This window comes from Sander vitreus, chromosome 9, assembly GCF_031162955.1.
Source record: "Sander vitreus isolate 19-12246 chromosome 9, sanVit1, whole genome shotgun sequence".
Lineage (NCBI taxonomy): Eukaryota > Metazoa > Chordata > Actinopteri > Perciformes > Percidae > Sander > Sander vitreus.
The window spans coordinates 6,043,399-6,066,916 of record NC_135863.1 but is presented as its reverse complement, the minus strand read 5'-3'; the positions used below and the strand labels follow the sequence as shown (position 1 = coordinate 6,066,916).

The 23,518-nt window shown below is 38.9% G+C and overlaps 1 protein-coding gene across 3 annotated transcripts in view; it reads left to right on the top strand.

Moving 5' to 3' along the window:
• The window catches only part of dlg1a (discs large MAGUK scaffold protein 1a), a 123,576-nt gene that overhangs the window by 61,311 nt on the left and 38,747 nt on the right, over positions 1-23,518 (top strand). For all 3 annotated transcript variants that reach the window (XM_078258456.1, XM_078258455.1, XM_078258457.1), the window contains 9 exons: positions 7,466-7,519; positions 10,223-10,273; positions 13,668-13,792; positions 14,376-14,545; positions 16,481-16,617; positions 17,479-17,623; positions 18,702-18,834; positions 21,580-21,736; positions 22,466-22,568. In XM_078258456.1, coding sequence (XP_078114582.1) covers positions 7,466-7,519; positions 10,223-10,273; positions 13,668-13,792; positions 14,376-14,545; positions 16,481-16,617; positions 17,479-17,623; positions 18,702-18,834; positions 21,580-21,736; positions 22,466-22,568 — 1,075 coding nt within the window. The remainder of the gene's footprint in view (positions 1-7,465; positions 7,520-10,222; positions 10,274-13,667; positions 13,793-14,375; positions 14,546-16,480; positions 16,618-17,478; positions 17,624-18,701; positions 18,835-21,579; positions 21,737-22,465; positions 22,569-23,518) is intronic.

Below are 23,518 nucleotides of genomic sequence, written 5' to 3'. Positions count from 1 at the left end.
ATCGAACTGCATCGTCTACAGAGCTACCAACACTTCAGATACAAACTCGGAGTTCACAACAACATTGGAGGATAACATGAGTTCCCCTGAGTGACTGCCAATTGACGTGGAGCAAAATTATGGAATGAGAAAGACAAATCTTCCATCGGAGCATATGAAAGCGTGGCATCCTGAGAAAAAAATGGACTGAAAGGAGGCTCAACTTGTCCAAATTGTCTTTTTGCTTCTTTTTGGGGCCGCACCTTTTATTTTACTACTGACCCTGAAACCCTGAGGGATGGTAAGAGGCTCAATGTTCTCATAAGGGGAGAAAGCTGAGTAGAGGAGTGATAAATATTCCACGAAAGGAGGATGCTTTGCTTTTCAGGAGTAACTGATGCTCTAATCCATAAAGGAGTAGAAATGGAAACAATGCCTACAAAGGAGTATTTTAGTTTTCTGATATACCAGTGATCTTAGGTACATATATACAGCAGAGAGAGAAAGGAACAGCAGGAATATCAACTTTGTACTGGACACAGAGGAGGATTGGTTGTTCTGGAGAGGCATGACCTACATTATTCAGACACAAGGGGTTTTGAGGAGCTACTCCCTTTTGTCATATCTGTAAAGAAGATGATGTGGTGAGAGTGACACAGAAAGATAAAGATCTCTTTGTGACTTTTTTATATATATCTGTAGCTATGACCACTTATTTCCACAGCCATGAGTTCTGTTGTAGCCCCAAGAAGCCCAGCAGTGGCTCCACTAAGGGCAAATCTGGCAAGGGGAAGGCCAAATCAGGGAAGAGCCACTCTAACTCGAAGCATAACCAGAATTTACTGCAAATACAGATGCCAAATCACCAGCTGCAACCTTTACCGCTGCACTCACCAAATCAGCATCCCCATTCGCCGAAACATGGCTGCCATTCACCAAAATTTCTGCTTCCCTCTCCCTCTCCCAGCTACTATCACATAGCACCACCGTCTCCAAGTCATCAGCTAGCTCCGCCATCGCCAACTTACAACCTAGCTCCACAATCGCCAAATCATCTACTGCACTCGCCAAGCCACCACCAGCTTCACCTTTCACCGAGTCATCAGCAGCTGCAGCATCATTCTCCAAACCAGCATCACTACCATCCACCGGCCTCGCCAAGTCACCTGCTTTCTTCACAGTCGACGCATCAAGTCTACCACCAGCAACAGCAGCAGATGCAGCTCCATTCACCTAGTCACCACTCGTTGTTCCAGCAGTACCAACACCACCACCACCACTGCGCTCATCCTCTTCCTCACGCTTCTCAGTCGCTGTCCATCCACCCTTTTCAGCCACAGCTACCCCTGTATTCAGGGATGGGCGGATATGGGTGGAACACACTGCCAACCAACCTGGCCACCAGGGGCTCCAGAGGAAAGTTTCCCAACCTGAGGGACAGTGTGAAGAAGAGTCCCACAAAGAGCAAAGCCAAGGGCAAGGCTGGAGGCAGGCCGTGGCCCAATGACACATATATCTGGACCGCACACTCAATGGCAACGCCCCCACACGTGCCGCTCATACACCACTTTCCACAAATACAGGCCCATGTGCAGGTAGGGAGGTTTGATGGGTGGAAAGTAGACTGATGGGTCCAGTAAATAGTGTTAAGCCACTGATCTGAGCAGAGGACAACATGTATGCATTTGGCAAATTATTTCCCATCCACCTCTGATACTAAAGGAGATTCCACAATGTTACAGAACTCATGTTGCGGTAATAAGTCATGTAATTGGACTAAAACTTTAAAAGCGTACACTGCACACTGTTAGCAGCACAAAATACGTATATTTTAAAACCAAAGCATTTTGCTTATACACCTTTGTCATTCATTAAAGGTGATGCCTCAACAAATTCAGTCAAACTATGTTGCCTTATAAACAATAATGGAACAACGGTAAATCACTGCAGACTTGCAGTAATTTGTTTTTCTTCAACAATTTGTCCTGTACTATCATAACATCTGACAATGACTTAAATTACAAAAGAAGTGGAAAGAATAACATTATCGAGAAATGTCACACAAGTTATGTAGCCAAATTGATTGCATATTCCATTAATGTTCAAAGTAGGCTACTTCTGGAATCAATACTTGTCAAGATATATTAGACGCTAAAGGAATGACGGGACAAAGAGAGCAGGGAAGAACAGTATCCATCAACACACATCATCACCATGTGATGAGACGTCTACATACAGTAGTACACTGGCTGCTGTAGGCAAACCCTTAGTGTACTTATTACTTGTATCACTATTACTTTTTTACGTATTAACTGCTTTGTTAACACAAACCTGCACTCTGAGCTGTCTGCCAAATTGCATTGTATAACCATAATGTGTGCAGGACTGTGACTCTCACTTTTTCCAGGGTTGCTAAAAGTAAATCTGAAAAATGTAGAAAAATAACAGACCAAGCAGATTGTTGTTGTTGTTGGTTTGGTAAGTTGTTGTTAAATGAGAGATTGAAATAACTCACAAAATAACAGGACAGGAAGTGTGTATTGTATAAACGGTGCTATAGTGAGCTAGGATAATAATCCAGCATTATTATTATTATGTTATTAGCTGTTGGTTGGGTAGTTATTGTGCTGTACATTTGCTCTGGGCACAGAGATCAGCGATAGCAGGTAGTGATAGTCTGTTCAGCGTGATTAGCATCGCTGTTCTGATTTGATTAGAGTCGCGCTCCACCTCATTAGCTCATTAGTCAAATAGAGTTTCATTAGGAAGACAGCGTGGGCAGTAATATTAGAAGTGGAGTATTATTATTATTATTATTATTATTATTATTATTATTATTTATTATTATTATTATTTGGTACGTGTGTGTGTGTGTGTGTGTGTGTGTGTGTGTGTGTGTGTGTGTGAATGTGAATGTGTGCATCAGGCCTCGGCTCTCAATATGAATGAAATCTAAAGTGGCAGAGTTTTTACTGTTAAGTCAGGTTTTTTTTTTTAATTGTGCAACACTCGTCATTCTGCCCAATATGGTTCAGAACTTTTCCTGTTTTGACTTTGTATGTTTGTATGTTCCTGAATGTATGAGTTTGTACATGGCATAATCAGTCAATGCAGAAGTGCCTTAAAACTGCATTCTAATCTAATTTACAGCAGGGGTGACTCCCCCAGTTGCAAAAAGAAGTCCGTTTCTATAAAAGTCCTTGGGAAAATGACCCTACTTCTCACTTGATTTATTACCTCAGGAAACATTCTCATATTGAGTTTATGGTCTCAATCGCTAGTTTTAAGTCATCTTCATTACAGCAGGATGTTCATTTTTTAAATTTTGGTCCCATTTATTTTAAAATAGACGATAAAGCAGGGGATGCTTTAGGGGCGTGGCTACATGCTGACCTGTCAATCATGACTGAGGCTTAGCAATGCTAACTATGGCACTGTGTACATTAAATCTGCCGTGAACTTGTTTTCATCTTGAACTTTTTTTATTTTTTTATTTTTTATTATTTTTGGGGCATTTTTAGGCCTTTCTTGACAGGACAGCTGAAGAAATGAAAGGGGAGAGAGAGGGGGGAATGACATGCAGCAAAGGGCTGCAGGTCGGAGTCGAACCCGGGCCCGCTGTGTCAAAGAGTAAACCTCTATATATAGGCGCCTGCTCTACCAACTGAGGTATCCGGGCGCCTATGTCATCTTGAACTTTGACCCACTCACTGTGTGTTTAACTTCATTAAAGTTAATTGGGACATTTTGGTCGCCTAGAAATGCCTTATACAGCGTTATGATCACCAAGCTAGCTAGCAACCGCTAGCGTTAGCTGGTAACTTGAGGGAATGTTTGAGGATTTTATTTTCTGTTCTGCCGTACATGCAGAGGAATGGTGGCAGTAGCCAGAGGTCCGTGTTACCAGCAGGTAAACCTCCGCTGGATGACTCGCTTCAGATGGGATGAAAACCGCGTTATCCTCCCCAGCTCCAATCTCTTGTCAAAAATTGTCACATCTGGTTACCAAAAAAGAAACAAGATGGCGACGACCGTATCACCAAACTCAAGGCTTCAAAACGGCAGTCTACAAACCAGTGGGTGACGTCACAGATGCTACGTCCACTAAATGTATCTCTATGGGCATAATATGGCATATTGCACTGATTGATTATTGAACAAGCTGCTGCTGTGCATCATTTTTATATTTTTAGATTCTTGATTTCTGTTGATCCAATCCCAATTCATCTGCTAATTGCGAATTTGATTATTATGATGATGGTGTAGAAGCTGAACCTAGCATGCACACACACACACACACACACACACACACACACACACACACACACACACACACACACACACACACACATACACACACACCGACGTAAAAATCTTGAGAACCATCCTACATAGCATGAGAAATCTGATGAAAGCACTTGTCTCTCTCGTTGCCTGATGAGACAAACCAGAGATAGTCTGGATCTCTTTCTAAGCTGTGTGGTGCCGGACTGAACCAGGCCATAATGCCATGATAACACAGCTGGTGTAACAACAATTATGTAACAACAAACTGTCTGGATATGGATGGCGTGTGAGGGCTTTGTTTATGTTTGCACGTTTGTTCTTTTGGCCTTTCCATGTAACACAACCTCATCCACACACACTCATATTGATGTTACATAACTGTGCAGTCTGACATGGCGTGTCAATAGAATCATACTGGATTTTTTGCTCTGTGAATGACCCACACACACACACACACACACACACACACACACACACACACATACATACACACACATAAGTGGTGTGCTTTGTACAGTGCTGTTGTTACAATGGTGAATGAGTCATGTAAAGTTTAGGCGAGGCAATGGACTGTTAGTGACAGACAAGTTAACCTTAGGGCAGGTAGTTGCTTGGGTAAAGTCACCATGAAGGTATTTTAGGTTACATTAGCATCAGCTGAGATGACTGCAGTCAGGTGAAGCATTTCTATCACCCTCTTCAAATAAAGTGTCTGCTTGTGACCCCACGTCACAGGCCATTGCATGGAGTGAACATGAGCAGTGATTTTCCTTCAGGTTGCTTTATTTTATAGGATGTATAGAGTCATAAGGTGATGAAAGTATCCAGTATTTGATAAGAAAAAGAAACATTTAGATACAAGTTAATCATCAATCTTTAATCATCGTATGACCCCTCAAATTTATCTGGGACCCCTTGTGGTATTGATTGGTCCTAATGTGACATTTTTAGAATTTTACTTTCAAATATATTTTGGTTGACTTTTTTTTATTCTTCTTTGATATTCATTACAATTATAAAACAACAATCAAATGATGTCTAAACTCTAAAGGGCAAAGAGTCTGCGTGCCATCTGGGATCTGCGGTGTCATTCTGTAATCAGTGGTGGAATCTAACTCAGTACTCAAGTTCTGTAATACATTGCAGTTTTTAGGTACTTGTACTTTTCTGCAACTATATACTTCTACTCCACTACATTCAAGTGGGAAATATTCTACTTTTTACTACACTACATTTATTTGAAAGCTGTAATCACTAGTAACTTTTTATTTATAAATTACATTATAACTTTATAACATGTGATACATTCAACTAATTAGTTCCTGGGCAATTTAATATTTCTCACAGTTTATGCAGCAATTCAAATTATCCAGTAATGTAATGTATATAATAATATAACTCTGTCAATGACCATTCTGCTACATAATTAGTACTTTTCCTTTTTATACTTAACTACATTTTGTTGATGTTACTTCTGTACTTTTATCTAAGCAAGATTTTGAATTCAGGACTTAAGATCTACCACCACAAGCTCTCATAGCTTAAAAGATTTTGTGCAAAGGTTAAAGACTCTGTATACAAATGAGCATGTACAGTAGTATTGTAATGTTTCATAGAGTCAGGTGGTGTAGACTTCAGAGTATGTGTGATAATTGCATCTTTACCCACCACTTGTAACTGTCTTTCAGCCATTCATTTACATCAATGCACATGCACACACACACACACACACACACACACACACACACACACACATATATCCCAGCAGCTGCAATTGTCAGCACAACCCTTACTGTCTCCTCACTCCCACCACCTCCTTCTTTCATTCTTTCTCTGAATCTCCCTCCACTCATGTTTATCTTTTTCACTCATGTCTGGGGCTGGGGTGTGTGTGTGTGTGTGTGTGTGTGCTGGTGCAGGGGGGGTTGTATGCATCTGTCTGCACCCTCTGCTCCTGTTGTTAAGCAGGCAGATTTGACTCCTCCCACCATTTGTACTGTATAATCCCTCTTATCCCCCCCCTCTCTCTCTTTCTATTCCCGTGTGGGATCAAGCATCCTGTCAGCTTGACTGACAGACAGTTTGACATGTGGAGTGAGAGAGAGAAGATAAAGGACTGGGGAGGGAGGTGGAGATTAGTGTAGTGGAATGGATGCTATTGCTGCACTGTTGCACATTGACGCCGTTAAGTGATGTCAGGGTGCCCTGTCCATTAGGTTGGCTACCTTGATTGATTGATTGGTTAGCTGGTTCGTTTGTGAACTGTTTTGGCTGCAGAAGAAGAGCTGGAGCTTCAGATTGTCTTACATGGACTAGCTTGCTCTTTGGTGGTCTGTTGGAGAAGACTAGAGCTGCTGACGCTGGACTGGCGAGAACTAAATACTTTCTGGGGAGAAAGTGAGAGGAGACAAGAGAAAAAGTGGAGACTAGTGGCAAAAGGGGTGGAACGATAGGATGGGGGCTGGTGCTCACCTTGCAAATACAAAGAGAAAAAGACACCTTGTGGCTATTTATTAGCTAGTGTAAGGTTTGCCATTTGCTGGACTTGCGTAGGAAGCAAGAGGAAAGATAATGTCAATCATCTGCTGCTGCTCTAACATTGATCTTTCCAGACCTGGACTCTAGAAGGAGGCCAGTGAGAAAGAGGAGCTTAGAGAAGAAACAGGGGGATGGAGAGAAGGAGGTAGACAGCACGTGGGGGAGAAGGGGAGATTGCAAATGTTCAGTATTGCATTTCGGATTTATAAAAATGGATCTGAGATGTTGATTTATTTAGGAATCTAAATGCGGTTGACATACAATCCTAGAGGCTATCAGAGTACAATGTAAAAGTACAGGGTTTGTAGTGCTGAATTGCTACAGTAAGAGTACTTTATGGCAAAGTAACAGAGCTTCATAAAACGTTATAGTGTGGTTTACAGTGTGGTCCGTTTAGCATTGTCCAATATAAGGTCTGTGCAGTATGTCATGCGGTGTATGCTGTGGCTCCGTGGTGGTAATCTGTAGCAGATGTACTCAACATGCCGTACCAAAACATGAGACGAGTAAGTCATTATCACAGATCTATGTATATGTGTCATTCTTAAAGTTTCATATTGACCATCATCAGCGATCTTGGTGAAATACAGTATGTCTTTGGTTTTGTGATAATATCCTTCAAACTAGAAGTGTTTAATCACGTTGCTTTTCTCTCTTGCAGGCCAACCCCCCTCCAGTGGTGGTCAACACAGACAGCGTCGACACCCCGCCATATGTGAGTTCTGGTTCAAATATATTGTCAGTGAAATTTCAATTCCAACTGTGTACTTTGCACCCTGCTGATACTTTAACATCTCTGTGGCCAATTCTGGATTTAATATGATATGATGAGTTTCTTAAAGCTATAGTGCGTAGTTTCTGCCGCCCCCATGAAGAATTCTAAGTAATGACAACAAAACTGTCGGTGCGTCCACACGATACAAGCCTTCCGTGATCGCGCACCGCCCCCCACCTCTCCTCCACACAGTTGCTAGTAGCCAAGGAGGACACGGAGGATTAAAAAAAACATGATGGACTCTTCAGAAAAGGTAATTATCTTGACTTGAGTTTCTGCGCGCGAAAGTCGCCGGATGACACAATCTTCTGAACATAGTCATACTGAGAAATACAGAGAGAGTTGTGTGGAGCTGATCGTCTTAATTAGCTTTGTAGCAACTCATTTGGCAATGGCTTGAATGTAACGGATGTTCATTAATATCAAAACGTTACGCACTGAAGCTTTAAGAAAAGGCAAATAAGGTTAACTCACACACATTCAAGATAAAGATTAAATTACATATCAGTGGTTGTCTTTGGACCATTGACAATTGAATTTTGAGCGCTGGTGGCTGGAGCTGGTCTCCTGTTCGTAGAATAGGTGCATATGGAGATTGTAACATGAAACATGGAGATTTCCTTATCCAGCAACTTCAAGTTGAGCACACTCCATTCCCATTACAGGAAATGACTGTTTAAGGTGACCTACGCTTCTCTGTCGAGGGTTGGTTGTTATAATGTAGAATGTTTTTGTAATTCATTGATTTATTTGACCTGACCTTTGGGAAAAGGTTTTTACTGGAAATAGCACTGCCAAATCACAGAAATATTTTTATTTCTAGCATTATTAAATGGAGACATTACTTTGCCTTTTGTTTAACCTGCTCCATGTTGTCAATACTTACAAACACTACGGTGTAGTGGAAGCATATGGGAGAAAAATAAACCAGCCAATCACAGGTCTTGTGTTTTCTATATTACTCTGATGTGTAGTTACATTTTTAAGGAAGAGCTTCAAGCACGTAACAAGCCCAGGCAAGAGCTTGATGCAGAAGCATTTATTAAATTTCATTGTTGCCACTGTTATTTTCATTTCAATTGATCAAATCTATAGGGTTATATTTCTAATCAAGCTTCCATAGGACATTCTAGTAGTAGCTACAATAATTGTAGAACTTTTTTCTCAGTAAAAAAGATAATAGCCATAAAATGTCATATCAAGTCTTGATATGTCATATCAAGTCTTTACTTGTGTAAAGACTTGCAGCACTTTTTGGAGATTCTACTAGAAATGTTTCAGTAATTTCAATTTGTCTTCCTAATAAAGATGTGCAATAGTGATAGCAGCGTTGGATTTAGAAAGAAAGCTCAGTCCAGAATCAGATGGATCCGGATGTCATTTCACTGGTAGCCAGCTGCCACAGAGAATCAGTGTCTGTTGTTGTTAGATACATTTATTATGTAATTCCTCTGGAATTACTCCCTGCTGAATTGTCTGGAATATAACACACAAAGAGAGCGAAAATGATTTCTTTCCTGTAGATTTCTTTTAATATGTCGCTGATATGACCTACTGTGCCTATAAGAAGTAGAAGCTATACCTTTGATAATCAGTTAATTTCATCATGTCATATTTAAATAAGCAGGAAATATAAACAATTTATTACAAGGATTGGAACCTCCACATTTAAGAATAGCAGTAAGCTATTACTGTGCTAAATTTTTACAGAATAATCTGATATTTTATGTTTATATTACATTCATGTTGCCTTTAATGAGGTGCCCATCCAGTCTGAATATGCTCTCTGCTTGAAACGACAGAAATTCAAAATCTAAACTAATCTGACTGCACAGGGACACAGATTACAGCCAAGGAGATTACATTGGACATTGGGATGCCACTCGGCCACTCTGTGTGTGTGTGTGTGTGTGTGTGTGTGTGTGTGTGTGTGTGTGTGTGAATGCAGCAGCTATAACAGGAACAACACACTCATCTCCCAGTATAAACAGACTAGAACACAGAATATTTAATAGTCTGCTCTGATTGGATTTAATTCTGTGTGCTGTTCATTCAGTCAGGAAATCTAGATGTTAATATGTTTTATAGTACAGGCAGTCCTGGCTGAGCAGTGTGATTGGCTCATTGGTATTTCAGCAAGGATGTTCTTAAATATGACATCAGAGGTACATCATCGTTAAGTACGCATTACCAGTTTAATCTCTGGGATTCATGCGTCAATCATAAATAATCAAATGTCTAATTTTACTTTTCTGTAATTCCAATATTTGTTGCAGTTTGTATTACTTGATATATGAATCATACCCTCACATTTTGCATTAGATTTGTAAAAGAAAGATAATCTGAATGCTGATAGGTTTTCATAGATGGCACAGAATATTCAATGCACATGCATGTAGCGCAGAGACAATGACACATTTGATAAAGCTGTGATAAACATGAATGTTTGTTTAATCCAACATGACAGGGCAATGTACCTGCGAATAGCAACTGACAGAGAAAAATACAGCATATAAATTATGAATGTTAAAAGCTTTACTGTAAAACCTAATGAGCATTTTTAGCGTCCATTACGGGAAAACAGTTTTCAGTATTTACTCTTAATTGACACACTTCCCTTTTCTTCCTCTTCCTTTCCGACAGGTCAATGGAACAGAAGCAGACTATGAGTATGAGGAAATCACGCTGGAGCGGGTAAAGCTTTACACACAATGAAAGCACACCACTGGACATGTACGCTTATTCCCCCCCCCCCAGGGACTGTAACTCCATCTGTTCGGACTGACCCTTATCCATAATCACACAAAAAACATCATCATTAAGGTCAAGAGCAGAAATCATGTTGACTGCCTGTCTATTTAAAATGTAACCTGTGCTGAGACAAAAACAAACAAAGGCCGAGATGGTGTCAGTTGTTGAAAATGTTTCTTTGGAGAGATTAGAACAAGTTAAGATAGCTGTTGCTAGCACAGCAATTTTCTAAACAGGTCATTTGTATAGATTTGAGTGAGCTGATATGTACATCTTTTAGCCCGCTCAATTTTATACTTTTAAAAATTCTGACTCAAGTTCTGAGTCAACAAAAAATTTTAGTTGAGATAACATTATTATAATAATAAGTAAAACAAGAGCTCAAGCTCCTTTTGGCAACTATGACCAAAGGTAAAGGTAAATGTATCAAGTCACCCAATATATTTCAATCAGCCAATGCAACATCTTGCAAAGCCTGAAATTACTTTGTTCATTTTCTTTATCAATCAATATTGAACAATAGCTTGTTAATAGACCTCATTTACTGCAAGCTGCAAAATAAAGACACTGGTTGGATTGTATGTGATTCTCCTTCCTATTTAAAAGTGTACAGTACAAATAGTGTAAGTACACGTAAATAACGGTGGAGTTGAGGCTAAATCCAGCAAACTTTCTTTGAGTTTTTTTTAACACCATTATAATCTGCCAAACATTTTAGAAGTAAAATAAAGGTATATATAATCATGAGCAGTATGGCATTGAAGTACAGTGGCACTCATACGTTTATGAAACCATGCTAAAGTTGACTAAAAAGAGGAATAACAAAAATCATCTTTTGGAATAAAGATTGGCATGGGGTACTTTCCATAAAATCATCTCTCAATGTAAATCAATCCAGCTATTAGGCTAACTGAAATAAAACCATGCCAATCTCTAGGTATGGTGAAGGGTATGTGATGATGTGGGGCTATTTTAATTCCAAAGGCCAAGGGAACTTTATCAGGATGCATAGTATCCTGGATACTATGCATCCTGATAAAGAGATGATAGAGAGATGATTTTATGGAAAGTACCCCATGCCAATCTCTAGGTATGGTGAAGGGTATGTGATGATGTGGGGCTATTTTAATTCCAAAGACCAAGGGAACTTTATCAGGATGCATAGTATCCTGGATCCATTAAATAACTGGCCTTTAAAATAATAATCTGCCTGCCTCTATGGGAATTTAACATAGGGGTGTACTTACTTATGCCCCCTGTATTTTAAGGAAAAACATTTATTTATTTACGATACATTATTCATTCACAAAGAAAATTGGTGTCCTTAAAGGTTGGATTTTTCCTCATTTTTTTAAGTGAGGCATTAAGATCAGTTTCCAAAAGATTATTTTTTTATTCCTCTTTTTATTCAACTTTAGCATGGGTTCATAAACGTATGAGTGCCACTGTAAGTTAAGGGACAAGTGGAGTGCTTTAAGGAAACAAAACAAAACATTTAAGTACAAACATTTTGACATATTTATAATTCTACACACTTTATACTCCTACTTCACTACTTTTCAAAAGGAAATATTGTACGTTTTACTCCACTACATTTATTTGACACATAGTTACTAGTTACGTTTTACATAAAAAAAAGATATGCTTATATTATACAGTACTATACTAACAATCTACGCAGTAGTATAAAGTATCTAAAATTGTCTCCACATTGACAAACTATAACATTAAAATGCTGTTACAGTACATGAATTTGTTAGTGATCAAAACAGGATAATTTAATATTCTATAATAGTATAACACAGTGAAAAGAGCCATTCTACATAATGAGTACTTTTACTTTCAATACTTTAAGTGCATTTTGCTGACAATACTTGTGTACTTTTACTTAAGTAGCACTTTGAGTTCAGGACTTTTACTTGTAATGGGGTATTTTTAGATAGTATAGTATTATAGTATTTCTACTTCTACTTAAGTAAAGGATCTCAGTACTTCTTCCCCCACTGTCAAAAAAGTTACTTTCTCATCTTCTTATGTTCACTGATTTAAAAAGAAAGTCTTGTTTTTTAGTTACACATCAAATAAAATCATTTGAATCCAAAAGAAGATAAAAATATACATTTATGAAACCAGAAATGTTATTGTCATAAAACCTTCATCGCCTCTGTGTCAGCTATATTACGTTTGTAGTTCTCATTTATCTTTCTCCTCTCCTTCATCTCACCATTCTGCTTATCTTTTACTCAGTCCCACCATCGGTCCGGCTCTGTTGACTCTATTTCCACATCCATCCCTACTATCTTTTCCTGATCCTCCTTCTCTCTCATTATATTTCCCTTCCTCTCACCCGAGGCTCTCTCTCTCTCTTTCTCTCTCTCTCACTCTCACTCGCTCTATTCTCCAATGACCTGGTTCTGTCTGCTTGACTGATCTGCTTTAAAGACACTATATGGACATACACGCAAACACAGATGCAGACATTACACTGGCTTTAAACCCACTGACAAACCATGAAAGAGTATGCACAAAGTAAAGGGTGTCTTCAGGTAATGTCTTAAATTGATAGAGGCGATCTATTTTGTGTAATTTGGTAATAAGGGATATCTGGAGAGAGCTTTACATATTGTTTGTTGAGGTGATAAACTAGTTTTGTAACACTGGGGAGATATTTGCAATGCCATTTAGTAGGGCTGCACTATATATACATATATATATATATATATATATATATTTATTTATTTTTTATTTAATCGTTATCCCAATATCAACTTGCATAATAAACACATAGCTAAAGGCTGCGACATATCTGGAATGACACTTAGACTTACTTAACTTTTTTTGGGGTTTTTCAAATTCAATAAGCAATTTGCTGTATTTTGGCAGAATGCTGAAAGCAGCAGAAAGGTAGAACTGATCACACTTTAATTTCTGTTTATTTATCGCAAGTAATATTATTATTGCGATACTCTACAACGTTATCGCATATTTTCCTCAAATCGTGCAGCCTACCATTTAGATAAGTACAGTATTTAATAGATGCTTCTTGGTAATTTTGGCAACTGGAAGAATTATTCCAGTGTGGTAATCTACTTCTTATATAAACTACTGAGGGGTTTCTAGGTGACGTTTCTATTATACTGTTTATTTATTACTTAAAAGCATCAGTAAAAATATCAGTAGGTCTGGATGGAGAGATGAAGATTTCATGGCAGGACAGTAACAGTAACTTTGTCATTTACTGTATCTCTGATCAGCAAAGCTTCTGTACCAATATGTATGTTCAGATGGTGTTTCTTTTTCCCATTAAAACACTCTCTGTGTTTGTGTGCATTTGTAGGGTAACTCAGGTCTGGGGTTCAGTATCGCAGGGGGGACTGATAACCCTCACATTGGAGAAGACCCCTCTATCTTCATCACCAAGATTATACCTGGAGGGGCTGCCGCCCAAAATGGACGACTCAGGTACACACACCATTACCTCATTGTTGTTCTAACCTGAACCAAAACTTAAGAATTGAAATGTTTAACCCTCTGAGGTCTAAGGACATTTTCACATTTCTTCTTAAATTTACCTTTTAAAGGTATTTGCATATAAGTGACCCCCATGTGTTTCTTATCAAAATGTTCAGAACAAACTCAGCTTTTCGTATGGTAGTGCCCAATTTTTTCTAGAGCAATGTGTAAAGAGATCTTTTGGCGCTCAAAAGCTAAAAACGTTGTTTGCTTTTTGAAAATCCTCAAATCTCTTTTGAAAACAAACCTTAACTTATGAAGTGTTGTACAAATTGTTTCGGTGCTTGGTTATATATGATTAAAATAGTAAATAAGTGTCTGTAATGAAATCTTGTAATATTGCTTTTTGAGTAGGAGTTTTGTCAAACATTGTTTGGACACGCCAGTGCGTCTTTCGTCCTCAGAAGATTAACCTTGTTGGGACCAGCTTTTTGTCACCAGATCCTCACAATATGACTGCATGAGCAGATTTAGTTTTCACTCCTTATGCAGGTCAAACGACCTCCTTACTGTATGTGACTTTGCTGTGCAGGGTGAATGACTGTATAGTCCGGGTGAATGAGACAGACGTCAGGGACGTGACACACAGCGGGGCTGTGGAGGCGCTGAAGGAGGCAGGAGGTCTGGTCCGACTGTGTATTCGACGCAGGAGGAGCGTCACTGAGAGAATCCTGGATATCAAGCTGGTCAAAGGACCCAAAGGTGAGAAAACACTACAAAGATAAACAGAGAATTGTGGCTGGTTATCTTAGTTGGTAGAGCGGGCGCACATGTGCAGAGGTTTATTCCTGGAAGGTCCAGGATTCGAGTCCAACCTGTGATGGTTTTCCTGCATGTCTTCCCCCCTCTCTCTCTCCTTTCATATCTCAGCTTTCCAATCCAATAAAGGCAGGAATGCCCCAAAAAAAACAAATTCTTTAAAAAGTCTGTAAATATCAAAAACCTGGATTTGGCTTAAATCCAGCAAATTGGGTTTGAAATGAAACAATAGTCATGTTTCCATCAATGTGTTTTTATGCACATTTTGAAGTATCGCATTAGAAAATATTGATGGAAACGCCAAAATTCGGAAAAAAACTTCCTCAAATTTGCAATTTGAGATTGAGATTGAAATGTGAGATGGAAACAGCTTTGGCGAATAAGTTGTGATGTAGTGAACATGTAACTCAAATGACTATAGTCCCCGTATCCATCGGCTGGGGGAAGGATCAGGATATGGTTTCCATCCAGTGCGCCGTATACTTGTGACACAAGGTGCGTAGTGGAGTTGCCGTGCGCTATTGCCTGGGCCTCAGCCACGTTGGGTAAATTCACGAATTGTTTCAACAGCTTGAATCGTTTGGCTCTGCACACCGCGTACACACAACGGTGAACGGTTGTATTACTGACACCAAATGTCTCTGCCACAACCCTGTATTTTGCACATGTGGCCAACTTGTACAATGCTACCTCCCTCCATTTAGCCAAAGAACTTAGCTTTTAAACTCTTTGATTTAGCAAGCCGGTTTGCAATCTACAACCATGCGTATGTCAACTTGTGGCTCAATGGTGTTTTAAGCCCCCACCGTCAACTTCAAGGCAGTGCTGCGACCTTAACCCTCATCATAACCCTAGTGCCTTCCATGCAGCGCTGCCTGGAAGACAACGTTGGGGGCTTAAAACACCAAACACCCAACTTGTGATGAAACTACGCTTTGCGTAGTCTAGTTTATTTGCTCTTAACCAGTTTATGGAAACACTTCTAATTCGCATTTTCTTTTTTTCTTCTTTTTTTTAAACATTTTAAAAGTTTGCTTAAAATTCGCTTAACAATTACATGGAAACATGACTAGTGACTTTGCGATAAAAGTGCTGACTTTCAGCTTTGATGTTGTTTGAGGATGTTAACATGCTTCTCCTCTCCTACTACTAACTGCCTGCATGATAAAGCAACAAGAAAAAAAAGACATCAACTGGTGCCCGAAAGTATGATGAGGCACAATTTTCTGATTTCTGCTGGGAAGATACAGCAAAGATACAGTAATATGATTGAGCAGGTGAGAGAAAAGAATAATAGAGCAACTTAAAGGAGAATTCCGGTCGATTTCAACACGTAGCTCTGTTGTTTGGAAATTTGGAGTGCTGTCAGTAGCAAGAAAAACGAAAACAATTGGTGCTGCCTACACCGTGTTATCCTCCTGCTAGAGTTAGCACCCAACAGGCTTAAACAGGGCAAGTTTTAAACGTATTTTTAGCCTCTAAACATGTTCAAAATGTCATTACAAGTGCCTACCCATGTGAAGTGATTACTTCCGAGGGAACACAGCGAATCTGACTGCAGGAGATGTGAAAGAAAGGCATAAAAGTTGCATTAATCCATACCTCTGTTTATTTCCTGTGAAGTCCACACTAGTCGATTGTCGAACTCATACAATCCAATATTCCAAAACGTTGCCGTTGTTATGTCCTTAGTAATGACTATGTAGCAACAGGCTGTAACCTGACACCACAGTGGAGCTTTTATGTCAGAACTAGTAAAAGGGCCCAGGGGTAAGAAAATGCAGCACTGCAGCAAATCAAAATATCAAACATTAGAAACATCCTCAGGAAACCAGGAAGTTACATACAAAACTATGACCTGTTGATGTTTGCTCTCAGGTTTAGGATTCAGTATAGCAGGTGGAGTTGGAAACCAACATGTCCCGGGCGACAACAGTATCTACGTGACTAAGGTCATCGAGGGAGGGGCTGCACACAAAGACGGACGGCTACAGATAGGGGACAAACTTGTGGCTGTAAGAAACACCTTTTTATTACCCTTTGTTACCTTATGTATCTTCTGCACTTATTATCATGTAAATGTTATAGAGTCTAGAATGTAGACATCTGTCATATAGTATGTAGACATCTGTCATAAGACATTTACACAATTTTCTTTTTTTAATCTGAGAAAAATCACAAATGAAATGCAATACAGAAGAGGTTTGAATGAACAACTTTTTAGATTAGAATAGTATTTCAGGTAAATTAGCCCCATATAGGTAATGGACATTCCCAATAGCACCAAATACTGCATGGCATGCTATGAATTGCTTTTATTGAATTGAGATGTCATAGGTATTCCTTAGAAACACCAAATACGAAATGATTTTCCCTTAATAAAACCAGAAATGTAATTATTCGACAGTAATATTACCAAATGTGGGATGACTCCTGCTTGTTCATACTTTAAATTGAGAACTGTACAAAAACAAGGCTTGTGTTCCATTGCCCCTCATTATTAAATCCTTACATATTACCTACTGGGTATGTTCTATTCAAAGACTGCATTAGGTGTAATAGAGACAGACAGTGGACAAGAGCATGATTGTATCAGATTGTTACTATTCTGCTCTACATCCGAGCCTGTTAAAGGTGATTTGACACAGCAGCAGACCTTTTTGTGTAAAAATAAATACAACATAATTAAAGCTTCTTCTCCATTAAGTTATATTTAAGCATTATATTTTATGCAGCCACAAAACTGCATGATAGCACCACACTGTATGTTTATGCTGTAGTCTGGTATGGACATAATGGTGTATGCATGTTGTCTGTGTGTCTATGCACATGTGCCTGTAGATGGTAATACAGAATGTGTCTTCATGTGTCTGCAGGTGAACGCCGCCTGTTTGGAGGAGGTGACTCATGAGGACGCAGTGGCTGCCCTGAAGTCCACTTCTGACGTTGTTTACCTCCGCGTGGCCAAACACACCTCCCTTTTTATCAATGACAACTTCCCTCCACCCGACGTCACTAATTGTAAGTATACACACACCTGTAAGTACAAGACTTGCCCATAATGTAACAATGGTTCATTTCCTAACATGGGTTCGAGGGATCTGGCATCTTCCAGACTGTGTAAACTTATTCACAACATCAGACACAACTTGCAGTGAACTGGTGCACCAGTGAATGTAGCACACATCATTGCAGCCAAGAGGCTGAAGCATTTTATGGCCAGATGGTGTTGAACTATAAAGAACAGCAAGAAGCAAAGCTGTTGGTGGTTATTTTTGCTATGGGTGGGTTTATAAGAAAGCACACATCTATTATTATGGATTAGGATTTTATGCAGAGACTCTTACTACCACAACAGCACAGTAAGCTTGAATTCCCAGACCACCATCATTACAAGCAATAAATTAAGGCAACATGTTCAGTAGCTGATAGACGTTAACAAACATTGATATATATATGTGTGTGTGTGTGTGTGTGTGTCTCATGAGTTGTACTATGCTATAGGTGCTAGAAAAAGAAGTAAGACCAGGAAAGGGGAAGTTGTGCAAGTAAAAGAGGAGTGTTTTTTTTTTTTTTTTTTCTTTGCTTTCAAATGACTGTGCTGTTGTTAGTGCTGATGGTAAAGACCCCAGTGTGGATGAGGAGCAGCTCAGTCAGATGTTGAATCAGATGTATACATCAGAAATCTCACCCCAAACTGTGTCAGAATAATATTGTTGTAAGTCATCAACAAAGCAGTGAGGAGAAAAGGTGTAGACTTGGGCTTTTCAACATTCCCTAACTCTGAAGTCATTAATATAAACACATGTATTACTCTCAGTGAAGTGGTTAATATACTTTGCCCTAGATTTTTTGGTTGGTTGTCATCTTATAGAGCATATAAATAGTACATCAACAGTTTTGACTGACTGACTAAAGATACAGTATGAGCTGTGATTGATTGAAACCCTATGTTCATTGATTGAAACCCTATATTTAATCAGATGAGGATGTTTCATACTTAAAGTACATGAAAGTACACACTTTTAAGAAGACATTAATGAAATTATGTTTTATGTATGACAGTATGGTAAAATAGGAATTGTGTGTGCTCCTCCAGCGTACTCCCCACATCAAGACAACCATATAAGCCCCTACATGAGTGGCAGCCAGTCTGTAAGCCCCGCCCCATTGACCACGCCCAGATACTCCCCATTGCCCAGGGCCATGACCGGAGACGACGACATTAACAGGTGGGACCTCACACACAAACACCTACACATTTATGGGACAGTGCAAACCAAAGATGTTTCTCTGATTTTTACTAGAGACTTTTTCTGTAGAATCCAACCCCTGAACAGTGAGTTCAATAAAAAAATATTCATTATTTCATTATTTTTTTAATTCTATTGAGGGTTTTCTAAAGATAACCAAATATGTAAGGTTAATACATATATGCATAGGGACTTAATGTGTATAAAAGCTTTGCATATCTACATATTTATAATGTTTCTGTAAGACGTACTGTAATATGTTACATTAGAAAATGTCTCAGGTTTGAATATTACACTCAATATAAATATCAATTACTTTTTATTTCAAAAAAGATGGTGGAACAAGCAGACATAAAATAAAAATATGACATGTAGTATGTTTTTGAAAATGTTATATTAATTGGGCTAATATGGGCTTACAGTGAAAAGTTAGCAATATATTGCAATTGGTCCCCTATTGAACTTTGTTTGATTGCCCAATGGTTAATGCATTTGATAATTTTAGGCAACATTTTAACTACTGGACTTTCAACTCTAATAGAGATTTACATGCAGTAGCTATGTATATGTAAGGAAGTTAGGTCAGTATCACGTCATTAGTTTAAAACATGTCATGCATGTCTAAACTTCTTATTGCAAAGTGTGTCAGCCAAAAATAATTCCAAATGCATCACTATTGATGTATTTCTATAACATTTTGCAGATATCTGAATTATTATTAGATATCAACTATCTAAAAATGTTTTAATCAAGCTGTTTAGAAGATGTTCATGTTATTCTTTCTCATGTCCTTTATTGATTCCCCCATGTCCCCCTCTGAGGTCCTAAGTGGGCCTCAAAGAGGTCCACGACACCAGATCGGGTACTTCTCAGCGCTGTGGAAATAGGTCTGGCAATGCGAGACCACAGATTGGGAAGCATCCCTAGAGAGCCCAAAATACACTGAGTAACCTCTGTCCATGCCTGCTCGCTCTGCTGCTCCTGCTGCTGCGGCGTGTGTGTGTGTGTGTGTGTGTGTGTGTGTGGCAGAAAAGGCAGATGGCAGTGAGAATTTGGTCTGGCATGTAAACTCAGGTCACATATGTACACACATGCAGATACACTCTCAGTGCTACTCTATTGTCTTTAATCCATTTTAATGGACGGATTACAGCCTGTCACAGCCCTCGTCACTCAACTAGCGTCACCGTGGTTACCAGAATATGACTTATTTTAGTCATAACCGTCAGGGCCAATCAGTGATAAGTGATAAGCTACAGACCGACTGCAGAATGGTCATTTTGATGTCTGTCCTTTTTTCTCTGTGTTTGTAGCTCTCCCTTATTCTCTCTTTCATCTCTTCCTCTTTCACTCTATAATTAGTTTCTCATGCAAATCCAATATTTGAGGTTTTAAAAGGTGTCCACTGAGTGTGCACAGATTTAAGAGCTAGAGTTTTCTCTAAGCAGGAGATATCAGGTGAAAGATGTGATCATTTATTAATTTGTGCTGTAGGACGAGGGATGCACTGATTCAACCTTTTCCCTCATGATACCGATGCCAGTACCTTAACTCAGGGTATCTGTCAAAACCAATTACCAGTGCTCTCATTTTCCAAAATGTATTATCTGTATCCTCTACCACACTGCATGGAAGTTATTGGGACCATTTCTATGAAAGGTAACATGAGGCCAGGATTGCTGTGACATTAAAAAGGGAGTCGTCAGCCCACCGTAATGAATGTAACTAATAGTTGAAACATAATTGTTATGACATTGACAAAAAACTGTGTTTAAGTCTGGATAGTGATCCAGTGGTTTTCCGATCTGTGCATCCCTGGTTAGAACCATTTCAGTCAGCGAAGCTAAAGAGTGGTCAAACCCAAATTTCACAAACTGTATGTACAGTGGATGGATTATTTATTGGATTATTTATAAATACTCTGATCTTGGATCTCGAATTGCTTCTGCACTTACATGATTGTTTTCATCCAATATTTTAAGTGAGGATGACATGATGGTCCAGTGGTTTCTTCACAATAACATGGGCATGATTCCAGTTCTGTATTAAATATTTATTAGCATATTTTGCTTTGTGTTGACTTGGATTTTCTGCATTTGCTCTTGTTTACTCCCACTGTCAAAAGATATTCAAGTTATGCTGATTTGCTAAATAAGTAAGCCATTTATCGGTAAAACCCAGTTCAGAAGTGTAAGACAGAGTAACAAACTGTGGCGTTCCAGCAAAACAGAGACAGTGCAATACTGACATCTGCTGGTCATCATGGTGAATGATCCTAATTTTTAAATTCCCTTTCCTCCCACTGAGACCGACCATTTATCACTACACAACAGGCTTATATCACAGATATTATACATGCAGAAACCATTAGAATGTATACACTACAGTAACTGTTAAATAACGTTTTCATTTGTAGTCATGTTGTGTAAAATACTAAATTATATAATTCCTCATCATGTCTTGCTCTTACCATACACTTGTCGCTGGTTCTTAGACTGTGGTTAAACAGGTGTCACAACTAAACATTAGCTAAACTTTGAGTAGTAAAATAACAACAACAGTTGCTTTCTAAGTCGTAACTGATTGATTAAATGTCATCTTACACTAAAATGCCTACAAAACAGATAAAAAGAAACTAATTATGAACTAATTTGTGCTACAACGTTGGATACCATCATCTTTTACCCTAATGCAGTGTGTGTGTTTAATTTATGTTTCTTCCAGGGAACCCAGGCGGCTGGTGCTCCAGCGGGGGTCCACAGGTCTCGGTTTTAACATTGTTGGAGGGGAGGATGGAGAGGGAATCTTCATCTCCTTTATTCTCGCTGGAGGTCCAGCTGATCTCTGTGGGGAGCTACAAAAGGGAGACCGCATCCTGTCGGTATGAGCTAAAACCTACCACAAACAATACACACACATATATAAGACAAGCACTGTGACCATAGCTATGATTAATAACTCAAACTGCTACCATTATTGCTGTATGGGTTATATAGGGTTATCAAGGGAGTCATCCTGTCTGTTTATTTTTCTCTAGAAACTCTGTTTTCTCTGTACATCACTGATGTGGTGTCACGACTCTGAGTGACTGGGAACATTCCGCTGAAGCTGAATATTTTGAATTTGTTGTGATTTTCACCTATCTGAATTTAAAGAGACATTTCACGTAACTGAAATTGTTTTCTCTGCACATTACCAGTCGCCACTATTGGCTGATGGGGGATGTGTGTGTTAACGCTGTGTTTTGTGTTCCACTAAAGTAAAATATTGCTTTAATTATCTTCAGACAGGATTCAAACAGGATTTACTCCTCAGACTGCAGAGGCACTGATAATCACTGCACAATGACTGTCACTGTGTTATGATAAAGGTCTGACATGGAATGATTTCATGCATTAAATAAGCCTTCACAAAGTGCACACATACCCATTTAAACATACACATGACACCTGTGAGTTATTGACCCACCAAGATGTACAGTGTTCTTAATGGTGTCATTTCGCTATACATTTATTATTTTCTGATCCAAGGCATGGGCTCTAATGTGTGTGTGTGTGTGTGTGTGTGTGTGTGTGTGTGTGCGTGCGTGCATGTGTGCGTGTGTGTGTAGGTGAACGGTGTGGACTTGTCCAGTGCAACACATGAGCAGGCGGCAGCAGCTCTGAAGAACGCAGGACAGACTGTTACCATAGTAGCGCAGTACAGACCTGAGGGTGAGTACTCAGATAAACCCAGTACTCTAATCTCATGTACAGATTCACATATACAAAATTATAAATGGAATCTGGTTCTTCTGCCTCATACAGTTACTGCAGGAATGCCCAAAAGTTAATAAAAGGTGTTTTATGTTTAAAAGACAAAAACAAAATGCACTTTTTGTGGGTGTAGAAAATAATTAATAAAGCCAACATAAATGGCATTTTAGATTTGAAACAGCTATCAGATAAAGAAGATATGAAAATGATATACACAAGGTATGATATTGTGTTTTATTAGTTATTGGAACTCTTCTTATTATGTTATGTTATGGTTTACTCTTCAGTAATAGTAATAGCTGCTAAATAGTAATTAAAGGGAACATTTTCTCATGATTTTATATACTGAAATTCACACACACACACACACACACACACACACACACACACACACACACACACACACACTGAGCGACAGAGTGAGGTGAGGTTTGTCTACTGGGAGTGACTGGGAAGGCTGTAACCCAGGAAACCAGGTTATAACTGCTGACTGGCTCAGCTAATGGGATGCTGTCATGGTCGGGGGCCTGAGTGTAACACAGAGACAAATACACACAGTTACACAACATCAGGTCCACTGGTCTCCTTTTGGTATCAGCCATGTATTATTCAGTCAAAGAGCTGTTCTTAAAGGTGTATAATACACAGGATTGCAGGTCCTGAAAAACACCTCAGAGGAAATGTATTTTTAACTCATAAAATGAATTTAGTTCTCAGCCCTATACAAATTATTTAATACACCTACATATGTTCAATAATTAGATGTTATGTTTTATGTCTTATTAATTGTGTTAATTTTAATTCTGGGTAGCATAGTCTATCACATTTTGAATATCCTGCACATTCCCTGTATATACTGTATGGATTATTTATCTTGAGATGCCTGTTGTTGATGAGTAACAAGTTTA